The following is a 14,037-nucleotide window of genomic DNA, read 5'->3' as shown; positions in this document are numbered from 1 at the left end:
AGAAACCCAGATCATATGAAAAACCCGCTTACTAGTGCAAAGCTGAAAGTTTTTAAGATCAGGAATAAGACATAGATGCCCACTCTCACCACTGGAAGTCACAGCCAGAGCAATTAGGCAAGAAAAGAAAATTTTAAAAACCCCAAACAGGCAAAGAAGAATGAAATTTTCTTTTTGCAGATGATATGACATATGTAGAAAACCCTAAAGACCACCAAAAACTGTTAGAATTAATCATAAATTCAGTAAAGTTGCAGGAATGAACTCAGTAGTGTTTTTATATGCTAACAGTGAACTAAGAGATTTGAGGAAACAGTCCCATTTACAGTTGCATCAAAAAGAATAAAATACCTAGGAATAAATTTAACCAAGGAGGTGAAAGATTTATACATTGAAAACTAAAACAAATTGGTGAAATTGAAGAAGACACAAAAATAAATGGAAAGGTATCCTGTGTTCTTAGATTGCAAGATTAATACTGTTTAAAATGTCTATTAACCAAAGCAATCTGCAGATTTCATGCAATCCCTATCAAAATTCCAGTGGCATTTCTCACAGAAATAGAAAAATGCAATCCTAAAATTCATGTGAAACTACAAAACACCAAGTAGCCTAAGCGATCCTGAGTAAGAGGAGCAAAGCTGGAGACCTCACACTTCCTGATTTCAAACTGTCTTAAATCGCTATGGTAATCAGACAGGTGGCATAAAGACGTGGTTCAGTGGAACAGAATGGAGATCCCAGAAATAAATCCCCACATATTAGGCAACTAAAATTTGACAAGGTAGCCAAGAAAACTAATGGGGAGAGGACAATGTCTTCAATAAATTGTGCTGGGAAAACTGGATAGCCACATACAAAAGAATGAAATTGGATCCCTGTGTTAACATCATATACAAAAATCACCTCAAAATGGATTAAATACTTGAACATAACCTGAAACCGTAAAATCCATGGAAGAAAATATAGGAGGTGAGCTCCTTGACATTGGCCTTGGCATTGATTTTCGGCTTTTTCACTGGAAGCAAAGGCAAAGGCAACAAAGATATAGGTGGTGCCTCATCAAATTAAAAAGCTTCTATACATCAACAAAATGAAAAGGCCAGCCATGGGTGGGAGTAGATATTTGCAAATCATTTATCTGATAAATTGTCAATGTCTGAAATACGTAACGAATTCACAAAACTCAATAGCAAAGAAACCAGTTAAAAAGTGGGCAAAAAACAGATGTTTTTTCAAAGATGACATATAGATGGCCATCAAGTATGTCAAAAGTTCCTCAGTGTCACTAATCATCAAGGAAATACAAATCAAAACCACAAGATAACAGTTACCTCATATCTATCAGGATGTCTGTTATTACAATCAATAGATAACAAATGCCGGCAAGGATGTGGAGAAGAAGGAACCCTCATGTACCATTTGTGAGAATGTAAACTGGCACAGCCACTATAGAAAACAGTATGGAGGTTCCTCAAGAAATTAAATGTAGAACCACCATATGATCCAGCAGTTTCATCTCTGGTTATATACATACACAGGAAATGAAGTCATTATCTCAAAGAGATTCTTGTACTCCCATGTTCATTGCAGCGTTATTCACAGTAGCCAACATATGGAAGCATCCTAAGTATTCCTTGGTAGAGGAATAGATAAAATGGTGAATAAAAATATATAATGGATTATTATTCAGCCATAAGAAAGAAGGAAGTTCTGCCCTTTGCAACAATGCGGATGAAACTGGAGGCCATTATGCTCAGTGAAATAAGCCAGGCAGAGAAAGACAAATACTACATAATATCCCTCATATGAAGAACCTTTTAACTAATAAATCAGACTGGTAGAGTAGAAAAGTGGTTGCCAGGAAGTGGGAGGAAAAGGTGCAACTTTCAGTTGTAAGATGAGTAAGACCTGAGGATATGTAGATATATATATACACATACATACATACAGTATGTGTTGTGTATTTGAAATGGGATAGGAGAATAGAATTTCAGTGTTGTCCCTGCCTTGCAAAAAAGGTAAGTGATGGAGGTGTTAGTTAACTCAGTGGAGGATCTGCTTTCACAATCATCATATTTTATACTTCGAATGTCTCACAATTTTATTTCCCAATAATAGTAGAAGTAAAAATACAAGCCTCCACCCTGTTACATTTTTTTCTAATTTTTGAGTATTTTAGTGTGATGGGCAGATTCATACATGGCACATTTATAGCCATTTAGTAATACTTTTGAAGTCTATTGATATTTGGTTTATTTTTTTATAAAATAAAACTTTAAGTTCTGTAGCTTACTCAAGGATTTGTAGCATTTTGTTTTGTTTCTAGTTTTAATGGTGAAGCCCCCCAAGAAGTACCACTTGATTGGTAACATAGATTAACTCCACAAATAGGAAGAAGAGTGGGGGAAAAAAAACTTAAAATTTAGAAGACCTTATCTCTAGAAAAATGCATGCACAAAGTTTTGCTTATAATTTCAAACAGTTTATAGACCTAGGTTCAAGACCTGGTACAAAGAATATATACCATTGAAATGTATCCTTATTTAAATAGGCTGCTTTTGAAAATTTAGTACAAACCTTTAAATTTTTAAGTGCTCTGTATTAATAGTTAAAGTTAGCATAAAATTTCCAAATCTTATTGGAAAATGTAAAGTTCAGAATTTTAAACAACTTAAACTAAAATAAATCATTGTCTTTTAGAGAAAATATTCATATGCTATCTGAAGAAAAACAGAGAATAATGCTGTTAGAACGAGTAAGTAAATTGCTTTCTTGAAATACAATGTTTGCTATGTTCACTCTGGAGATGCAGTTACATAAACCTTGTGTTGAAAACATACACAGTTGTATTTATAAGTTAATCTTGTTTTTAATGGTTACTTTAATGGTTAACGTTTTGAGAAATCCTGTCATTTTTTTTTTTTTTTAATCCAACTGGCTAAATGTTTGGCAGTGGTATTTCAGTCCTTTCCTTTTCATTTCTTCCCAATAATTGAAGTCTCTCTCAGTAAGAAAGATTGGTGTTCTTTATAAAATGAATATATGGAATAATGGTTTTATTCAATAACAGTTCAAAATGTACAGAACATTATAATTATGAACTTAAGTATTTCAAAAGCAAGGTAAATATTTTCTAGAATTGGGCAAAAATAGAATATGAATAACGAAGAAGAAAAGGGATTTTTAAGAGATTAATTGAACAAGAAAAAATTGGCAGTAATGGTTTCCTCCCAGTTGTACTACCAGGTTATATGTAATTTTGATTCATAGTTAACGTATCTTTGTTCATAGACCACTTTTCATTCCTTAGGCTTTTAAGATTTTCTACATTTTTTTTATTAAAGGGTTGTGTGATCACTTTTGTCAGAATCAGGTGGAGTGTGGGTTACAACTACAGAATCCTTCTCTTTTGCCATACCTATTCCTATCCCTGCCTCATATCTATTCCTTACAGAGTCTTTGGGGATAGAGCTTAGCTACTTACTGCATATTTGCAAGTGTCACAAGTAATTCTAATGCATGTTAAATTCTGAGAACTCTAGGCCTAGGTAAATGTACCTAAAATTATTCTAACTCTCTCTTACGCCTGTAAATAATTAAAACAGTTGGAAAAGACCCATAAAAAAGAATATCCTAATTTTTCATAGTAGATCAGAACATTAATGTGAAGATTCAGGAAATTTTGACAATTACTAAGTTTCAATTTGAGAAGGTACAGGGGATTAAACCACAGGGGTCTTTTTTTTTCTCCTGCAGACATTACAGTTGAAAGAAGAAGAAAACAAGCGGTTAAATCAAAGACTGGTAAGTTATTTTTCTTGCCAAATAGATATTAACATTTCAAAATGTTTTGTGCATTATCATTCACTATAAATACCATCAGAGATGTGTATGGCTTGGTTAATTTACTTCTAGTAGTTTCATTGGGCCATGTGGGTCATTAATGAATTGATTCTCAGTGATGACCTTGTTTCAGAGTTACTATATGTGGCCACAGAACTGACCAAGTGGACTACCTTACTAATATAATGTTAAAATCAATCAATAAAATCAAAGCAGTTTTCTGATTAAAAGCTATGATCACTTAGGATTCCATAATTATGTGTATTTATAACATCAAGTTAGGATTCTTAAATCCATAACAAAGTTAGAGGTACTCTTCATAGGCCTTTTGAAAATTAACATGTTCACATGGAAGTGTGAATAATTAATACATTGTATCCCTTCCCCTTTTTTTCTCTTTTTTTTCTCTCTTTTTTTTTAATTTAACTTGAGCTGTTTGACCTTGACACCTTGCATGAGAGACTATATGGTCTTGAATTAATCTTGGCTCTGCTGTCACCTGCAGACTTAACCAGTTACTTGAACAGTTATACAGTTGATCTTACATGTTTTAATAAAGCAATTACTTAATTTTTCAAGTTCTAATAATTGTAATTTACAACAAAATAGGAATAATCTAAGGCCTGTGTTCAATACTTTTGAAAACTTTTAAGGTACTGATTAGAATTGAGCTTTTTAAAAATTGTGTCTTATAGGGAAACATCTGCTTTCTTTCATATGCCTTTCTTCCCCAACTCAAACAGTGTAAATCACATCTTAATTCTATAGTCATTGGTCATATAGTCAGTTAGTCTGTAGTCATTCTAGTCAATTATTAATTTATCACCAAGATAATCTTAAGGCTATTTACTATTTTTCTAAGTAGAGGAAACTTGTTCACAAAGACTAAGAAGAATTGCCTATCCCAGAAATCATTCAATACGCTGTTTTATGCAGTATTTCCAGTAGAATATAAGCTGTGTCTGGCAAGGATTATAATCAATTTTCTGTGTTCTTAGCACCTAGACTAGTAACTGGTACACAGTTGATACTTGGGAAGTGTTTATGAATGAAAGCTTTTTGCCCTTCAGATCCAAAGAGTACCCCACTTCCACCCAAAGATGTAACTTAGTGTAAAGCATACTTTCGTATCAGTTTACAACTGTTTTCAGTGTTTTCTTAAATCTAAACCCTTGTTTATTTTATAATAAATATATGAAAAAATTAAAAATCAAAATAAAATTGAATATGGTCTGGAAAATGGACAATCAAACTTGTATTTACTGGCAGCATATAGACCATTTCGATGATTCTGATAATAAGTTACTACACTTTTAGGCCTTTCTGTTTACTATTTGTTGTTCGTTTTATTTTGTTTCCAAATGCTAATGAGACCCTCCATCGTTCCAGATAATGTTCAGAGGGCAATGGAAGAAATTCTGAGCATCAGAATTAGACTTATTAAACAAAGAGAAATTCATTTATCTGTCCTTGATTTGTACAACTGTGTAATGGACCCACTCTGCTTGGGAAATATAGGCATCATTGCCATCCTTTCAGGCCCCAAGACCATGGGATACATGTCCCATGTATCATGTGATGGTATAAATGATGGATTAAAGCCTGTTTGAAGAGCAAGCCGTCCCAGCTGAGCTAAGGCAGCACTACATCAGCTAGCATGTCCCATTCCATTGTGCTCATCAGGAGAGGAAATGGAGGACAGTCACACCTCTCATTATTTAGCCCTTGCTGGGAATAGTGGGTTTTTAAACTGAAGTTCTCAGAAGTTGCCTTGGAGGTAAGTGAGGGACTTTACCAATTCTCAGGACTTTTTTCTCCCACCCCCATTTTAACCAGAGGAGTATTATATTTGTTTTTCCTAGTTAGATATTGGACCTTTGAATAAGATTTTGCTCAAGAGTTTTTTGGTTTGTTCTTTTACCAAAATGAAAGATTTGAAACTGATGTGTTATAATTGGCAAACGCTTCTCCAAAACTTGTCAATCTCTATTCTGTGATATATTTAATATTAACTGTGTAATTATAAATAAAATATGATTCTATATTTAAAGTTTTTAATGCAGCCAAATTTGATTTAAAAAATACCATATGTAAAAATGTAGGTGAATTTGCCCACTGAAAGTCATTGTTGAAGGAAAGCAATTACATTAATGAACATCATATTTGGACTCTTAAAAGCTGGGACACAGATGTGAATATGTGTGACATCAAAAGAAATTTTTGCAACAAGGACCTAATAAATATATGTGGTGCTTTAATTATGTAAACTTCATTCATTTTTTTTTTTAGATGTCTCAGAGCATGTCTTCAGTATCCTCAAGGCATTCTGAAAAGATAGCTATTAGAGAGTAAGTATTATATATATATATTTTCTGTTTTCCATGTGAAATAAATTTATTGATTTTTTTTAATTTATTGATTTATTGAATTGTTAATGAAAATATTTTTCAGTGGCTGTAGTCCTTCAGATTCAAGTGCATTGAGCTGAGTGTTTTATACCCATTGGTAGTAAAAATTTTTTATTAAAAAGCATAGTTTTTCTAAATTATTCTTGGAAACATTAGCATTATATTCGAAGTCATTACAGCTTCAGTTATCATTTATACACAAATATTCCTTTTGACTCTACTTTTCAGCTAATGCCACCTCTTGTAAATCCTATTTCCTTTTACATTATAGGTTGGAGAGTCAGATTTTTTAAGTTGTACTGTTCCCTTATTTTTATTTTTCAGATTTCATTTTATTGATATACTACTACAACTTCATAATATGCTATTTATCAGTTGAATAATTTCATAGACAGTCTTCCAGGACCCCATTACCCATCATAATATGTTGGTTTTTGGCATGGGCTATTTAAAAGGAGGATCTCTGTAATAAAGTTTTTCAAAAGCATTGTCAGCAGCACATGAACACGTGAACAACACATATCCTATACCTATCAGGACAGATACAAAAATCAGTAAACTAACTATTTTTACAAGACCCTTTATTTTTGTCTATAATAGGTCTGTCAACTAAATTTTTGGTTGTCAGACATCTGTGGTTTCTGGCCTTCAACTTCTAATTAGAATTTTATCTTTTCTCAGTGATGTTAGAAAGGTAACTGGTATCTGCTTTTATGTATCAGCTGTATGTCAAATCAAATCCAGTTTTGAGATGAGCTTTAAAAGAAAAAAAAAAAAAATTTAACTGCCCAAAGAGAGGCCCTGTCTACCTTCTTGAAGGTGTTCTGGTATTTAGCCAAAACCATTCCTGCCACGTCTTGTTAGGTAGGCATCAAGTATTTGTAGGATGAGCAATTAAGGGAAAAGCTATTATCCTTTAAAAGCTTTCCCAGTGATTTTGATGATTTTTCAGGTATAGGACCTACTAAATTAAATTATCTTGACAACTAAGAAATCTGAGATTAACTTTTTTTTTTAAGTTTTTACTTTTAATTCCAGTGTAGTTAACATACTGTGTTATATTAGTTTAAGGTGTACAATATAGTGATTCCACAATTCTGTGTTACTCACTGCTCATCATGATAAATGTACTCCTAATCTCCATCACCTATTTCATCCATCGCCACTACCCCTCTGGTAGTTACCCCTCTGGTAACTATCACTACTCTTACTCAACATAGTATTGAAAGTCCTAGCCACAGCAGTCAGACAAAAAGAAGAAATAAAAGGCATCCAAATCAGCAAGGAAGAAGTAAAACTTACACTATTTGCAGATGACATGGTACTATGTAGAAAACCCCCAAGGTTCCATCAAAAAACTACTTGAACTGATAAATTCAGTAAGGTCAAAAGATTAACTTTAAATGCCTGTTCATATTTTGAACAACATTCTAAAAATGATTCTGAAGACGCAAAACCAATTAAAGCATATGGGCAGTTGTACCCATTTCTTTCTTTCCTTGCTCCTTCTTTTGGGCCTTCACCCTAAAGCATTAATTTTCACTGTCCTCTTTAAACCTAACTAAGTACATGAACTGAGCACAGTAGGTTTTTCTTTCAAATTGAAGAGCTCTATACCTGGAGACAGAAGAAATAGTATGTAGTCTTTCTTTTCCACTGTGACTATAAATAAGTTCACTTGGAATTTGTTTCATGTTCTAAGATGGAAGATGGAGATGAATAGCTTCTTCCTGTGATTGGTGACTATAATAGCGTTTTTTTCTCCCCCTCATCCAAGCATTACTTTTTTTTTTTAAACAATAGTATTAGAAATTTAAAAATTTTGGTCTTTGAGTGTCATGGGCATCACCCTTTGAACATGTGCTATGTATGACCGGCACTCCCACCGGGAGCAGGGTAGAGTTAAAAAAAAAAAAAAATCATGTGTTAATGTGAGTTTTAATAATGCATTGATATTTGAATATAGAGTTGAACATTGCAGAATATATACTTAAAAGTTTTCAGAAGAGTGTGGCAGTAACTATTAAGGACAATAAATTATATTCCTTTATTCAGTTTTCAGGTTGGAGATTTGGTACTCATCATCCTAGATGAGCGCCATGACAATTATGTGTTATTTACTGTTAGTCCAACCTTGTATTTTCTGCATTCGGAGTCTCTGCCTGCCCTGGATCTCAAACCAGGTGAGGGTGGTAAGTGTCACATCCATAACTAAAATATTAAACCTGGAGTGTAGAGAATATATCAAAGATTTTTTGACCCTCTTGTTTGAGTATAACAAATCACTAAGAAGGAACTCTGCTTAATTTTTTTTTTTTATAAAATCAGTATTAGATTATTTTCCTGGACTCTGGACAGTTCAAAATTAGAGTATATTTAGTGCATTTGGGTCAAGTATCTCATACCCTAGCAAAAGTAGAATTATATTGTCAGAATTCCCATATAAATGCAGCCTATTAAAGCTTAGTTCACAGTCATTTATTTAAAAAGGCAAAAAAGACTGCTTTTAGAAGAAATAGTCTCTCCAGCTATAAAATGTCTTTTCTTATTTATTATCATCTTATGTTCCTACCTTGTTTTTCATTAAACTTGTCAATACTTAATTTTTTAAGGCTTTCTAAAAAATAGTTTTGTTAAAATTTACTAAATTACAATGTCTATTATAATTACTTTGATCTTAGAAGAATAGAAACCTTGGGATACTTAGCTTAAATAGAATTATTAAAATACAAGAATGTATGTCCATTTACATTGATATTTCTTTTCGGAATGACTTAACCAACATGGGCAAATACCAACTCTTGAACTAGGCCCATGCACATAATTAGTCCATCATGGCTATTGGTGAATGTCCATAGACTTGTATAGTTTTCGTAAGACTTTGAAAAATGAGAAGATAACCTTACAGCTTACTGGTTTTGTGTCTTGAAAACAGTGAACTTGGTATTGTTTCGATTTTCTGTGGGTTTCTTTTGTCTCATTTCTTTAAGCTTTTTATTTGGAAATGATTTTTATTTATCAAAGAGTTGCATGATAAGTACAGAGCAAAAAAAAAAAAAAGACCCATACACCTTTACTCAGATTCAGCTATTGTTAACATTTTGCCCCATTGCCTTATTCTACAGGTGTATGTCTAAATGTATAAACACATAAATATACACAAATGGGTGCTTGTTTTGTTTTGTTGCCTGGAACCATATGAGCCTAAGTTATATCATGGATCTTTGTCTTTAAATATTTCAATATGCATTTCCCAAGAATAGGAGAGTTAGTGCTTAAATCTAGGAAACATGTGGGGGCATCTCGGTGACTCAGTTGGTTGAATGTGCAACTCTTGGTTTCAGCTCAGGCTGTGATCTTGGGCCTGTGTTGGACTCCAAGCTCAGGGGGAATCTGTTTGAAGATTCTCTCCCTTTCTCCCTCCACATGCATGCATTCTCTCTCTCTGCCCTTCTCTCACAAATAAGTAAATCTTTAAAAAATTAAATGAAGGGTGCCTGGGTGGCTCAGGTGTTAAGTGTCTGCCTTCAGCTCAGGTCATGATCCCAGGGTCCTGGGATCGAGCCCCTCATTGGGCTCCCTGCTCAGTGGGAAGCCTGCGTCTCCCTCTACCACTCCCCCTGCTTGTGTTCCCTCTTTTGCTGTGTCTCTTTCTGTCACATAATAAGATCTTTTTAAAAATAAATAAATAAATGAAAATAAATCTAAGAAACACTGTATACTCTTAGAGATTCACAGTGCATGTTACCATTTTAAAGGTTCTCAGAAGTCTTGGAGAAAAGAATTTAACAATCTTATTTTACCAAGGAACTCCAGCCTTCTCTCCCCTCCACCCTTTTTTTTTTTTAGAAATGGGGAACAGAGGATGCCAATTGGGGATGATGCTACCTTATCCCCTCTGTCATTGCCCTAGGGATTATTAAGAGTGGTTTGTTTGTTTTTTTTGTTTGTTTGTTTGTTTTGTTTTTTTCCCATGACAGTGGGACTTATTACTCCTCAAACAAAACATAAGTATTTAGTTTTAGGTCATTCTTTCCAGAAATCATGGATTGTCTGTGATGTGCTATATTACTCTTGAGAATATTTTCCATATCCTTTGGCTTAGGGGCTTTTATCTTTCTATTATGTGATACATCTATATATTTTTATTTCTAATAGTTTACTCATGGTATCTTTTTAAAATTTTTTTTAAACATTTTATTTATTTTTGAGTGAGTGAGAGAGAGAGAGCATGACTGTGAGGAGGGGCAGAAGGAGAAGCAGACCCCCCGTTGAGCAGGGAGCCCAACGCAGGACTCAGTCCCTGGACCCTAGGATCATGACCTGAGCTGAAGGCAGACACTCAACCAACTGAGCCACCTAGGCACCCCTTGTAATATCTTTCATTTATATGTTGCCAGATAATGTTTACAGAATAAAAATCAGTTTTGTCTTTTCTTAGGAATCTCAAAGGCTTTAGCCTAACCAGATAATTTACTGGCCAAATACTTTTGAAATCAACTCTTTTAAAAACTTATCTTCTGATGAATTTAAAAATAAAATGGAGTACTTTCCTTTTCTTAGCTTGTCACACTTTGGCTCTATGAGGATTATTGTTTTCAGCCTGTCTCCTCCCACATTTTCCATCTCCCCTTCACATAAGCACTGTCTTTTCCAGACTTGGTTTTTAACCCTTTAACTGCCATTTTTTCTGCACTGATGATGTTAACACTCCATGCCAAGGCATGCCAGGCTGCCAGGCAGATGCAACTTCTGCCCTTGAGCACTGTCATTCAAAGCACCACCCCCCCCCAACACCAAAGGAAAGGTCAGTGGTTTGCTTTGAACCTAGAAAAAAATTTTTGTCTGAGTAACTGTCTTTCAGAAATAGACATGGTCATCTTCCTTAGCACTTTCAGTAGATGGCACTGTTGAGCTAATTTAGAATTCCTAGATTTATTCGTTCATGATTTGTACTTAGATTATTTGTATTTCTTGAACTTTGTTAGTTCTGTGATAGAATTTATCGTCTATATTTAGTGAGAAAAGCCAAAACTATGGCTGAAAAGTAAAAGGAGTTCATTTTTGATTTACAAATCATTTTGTATTTTAGTGATTTGTTTTATAAACAAATTTGTTTTTTGTCTTATACCTTCTTTTACTTTAGAGAACTTTATTTGGTTTGATTCTGGCAGTTATGTTTTCATGGGTGATTATATCCTTACTTTTAAAAAGAAATTAACAATTTCATTCAACAGCTTCAGGTACATCTAGAAGACCCTGGGTACTTGGAAAAGTAATGGAAAAGGAATACTGTCAAGCCAAAAAGGTAAAAACTACATCAAAAGATATAAACCTAGAAACTATCAAGAAGATTCAGATTCACATACTACTTCACATAGAAATTGTTAGTAGGGCAGTGGTTTGTCCTTTAGCTCATTTCATTAATACCTTGAATTTAATGAGTTGTGAGTATGAACCACCGATTTTATAAGTATCTGTTATTTATCTTTAGAGAGTGGATGTAGGTAGATTACCAACAGTTAGTCGGCCTGTACATGAAAATAACTGCACGTTTCTGTTCTAGAACCATTATGTTTTCTTGTGCAAAAAAAAAAAGAAAACACACTGCATAACTGGTGATTAAAAGTGAATCTATTTGTAGCAGAGTTGTTTTTTCTGATTTTCATATGCTTAACCCTTTTGAAGAAAGAATGCAAAAAAAATGATGACTAAAAATGTACGTGACTAATGTCAGCAGTGTCAATGCTATAGAACCAATGGAATCTAATGAGCGTTTTTCCTGACTCGCTGTAATTTGGGGCCCCTCTGCTCCAAAACACTAATGAAACTTAAAACAGTGCTTTGAGGGTGCTTTGATACTTAAAATCATGACACATGTCTCCCTTTGTACTATATTCTTGAGCAGTGATTACCAGCTCTTTCTTCCATCAGTATTAGTGGTTCAGTATACTCTCAGGATCTTGTATAATTTTATAAAGACTTCTCCTCACCCATACTTTTCAGCCCCCAGTACTCTAGCATTGAGTAGTGTGATAGGACAGCACCTCTGTAATTTGGTTTTACCCATTTAAGTGATTCTTTTTCTTCTCTTTTTAGGCACAAAATAGATTTAAAGTTCCTTTGGGGACAAAGTTCTACAGAGTGAAAGCTGTGTCATGGAATAAGAAAGTATAATTTATGGAAGAAATTAAACATTCTGTGATGTTTTTCTGATTTGTCCTACAGTGCTTATTCATCACTCCAAAAACAGCAGGTCATCTTTTTATACAAAAGTCACCGTGACAATATACTTGGTGTATATCACTTACTTTTTAACTGGCTACGTTTTAGGAACAATAAATTCATCAAAACCCTTGGCTGAATTAAAATGGTTTTGTTTTTGTTTTTTTACCCAAATAACTAGAAATGCGGACCAAACTAGTTCATTTTCTCAAAGGGCATACCCTGCATTGTGGCTTATGGTTAGCCATATTAATTGCCTGTTACATATACATTAGCTTGGACTTAGATATTAAATGTTAGTTATTATTACCAGCATTTGTCCTTTTGTGAAATCAATATCAGAAAACTTGCACTCTTAAACACATTCTTTATAAAATGTATAAATTCTTCAAAACTATTTAAAGAGGAGTGTTATTGCATGCAGATAATCATAACTTTGAGTTTGCCTCTGTAGATTACTAAAGCAAATTGTTTCATTTATTTTTTTAAATGCCCTTTGATGTTTCAAAACAAAAAGAAACTCTTAATTTGAGTGACTGATGTTAAGATCAGCCATAATCAGCAATCTTCAAAAGCACTTTCAACAGTGGTCACCTGGGTTCTAAAGGGAAGAGTCTGTGCTATCGACAGTTTCAAAGGCAGCACTGGAGACTTCCCAACCTCTTTATTATTTGGTTTAGAATAGTCATACTGATGAAATCGTAATTCATGGTTTGATTTCAGAAAAAGCATATTCATTGTACATTAACCATTTAGAGGTCATTTAAATAACAAAGTATTGTATTGTAAAAGACATGTAGAATTTTAAAACAATAAAGATTTGAACCTGTAAATGTGTGTGCCTTTTAAAGGAGGATACATTTTTAATATATTTGAGTGATTGCTGGGAAGTGTGAAAAATCTTGTTCTGTATCAAATCAAAAGAGAAACATGTTTATTACAAAAATGTTCTTTAACTATATACTATGTAACAGGGTAAAACAGTGTTATGTAGAATAGAATTGTGTAAACTAGGTATGTAGACAAATTGCTATGGAGCAAAGGTATTTAAATGAGTTAGTTGAGTTGGATGAGGCTTGTTTCAGGTTTGTTGCTAGAGAACAATAATTAAATGATTCTTTTTCAGAAAATATTTAATTTCTTCTTAAAAATAAGTTAAATATTTTTTTAAATATGTATATCTAATAGTACAGAAAATGGAATAAACACCATAGTGTGTAGATAACTGAATTTGACAACATATTAATGAATAAATGAGCAAATGATTTCACATGTTTCTATTCAATCCTTCCATGACATCTCAATGCAAAAAAAAACCAAAGCAATAAACTACTTTATATACAGAATGGTTTTGTCAAGCAGATTTGGTTGAGCCTAAATGAATCTGCCAGATGGACTGTTTTGACTTATTTGGTACCCGTCACACACATAAATATGTGGTCATTGTGCTGTGGAATCAAAGTGGCCTAACACATGAAAGCCATCGTTTCATTAATGCTCCTCTTTAATGTTGGATTTTATTGCTCTTAGTTTTTCTTCTTTTATATCCATCCTATCA

General features: G+C 33.5%; 1 protein-coding gene across 5 annotated transcripts in view; it reads left to right on the top strand.

Moving 5' to 3' along the window:
• The window catches only part of RB1CC1 (RB1 inducible coiled-coil 1), a 91,924-nt gene extending 78,175 nt beyond the window's left edge, over positions 1 to 13,749 (top strand). For 4 of the 5 annotated variants that reach the window (XM_032846603.1, XM_032846599.1, XM_032846600.1 and 1 more), the window contains 6 exons: positions 2,704 to 2,758; positions 3,760 to 3,807; positions 6,136 to 6,194; positions 8,310 to 8,446; positions 11,492 to 11,562; positions 12,354 to 13,749. In XM_032846603.1, the coding sequence (XP_032702494.1) occupies positions 2,704 to 2,758; positions 3,760 to 3,807; positions 6,136 to 6,194; positions 8,310 to 8,446; positions 11,492 to 11,562; positions 12,354 to 12,431 (448 nt within the window). In that variant the 3' untranslated portion in view covers positions 12,432 to 13,749. The remainder of the gene's footprint in view (positions 1 to 2,703; positions 2,759 to 3,759; positions 3,808 to 6,135; positions 6,195 to 8,309; positions 8,447 to 11,491; positions 11,563 to 12,353) is intronic. The other variant, XM_032846602.1, reaches the window with a different exon arrangement.
• Positions 13,750 to 14,037: the final 288 nt, after the last annotated feature.

The sequence above is a fragment of the Lontra canadensis genome, unplaced genomic scaffold (assembly GCF_010015895.1).
Source record: "Lontra canadensis isolate GAN:19392208 unplaced genomic scaffold, GSC_riverotter_1.0 scaffold177, whole genome shotgun sequence".
Taxonomy (NCBI): domain Eukaryota; kingdom Metazoa; phylum Chordata; class Mammalia; order Carnivora; family Mustelidae; genus Lontra; species Lontra canadensis.
Note: the sequence above shows the minus strand (reverse complement) of the source record. Positions and strands in the feature narration are given on the sequence as shown.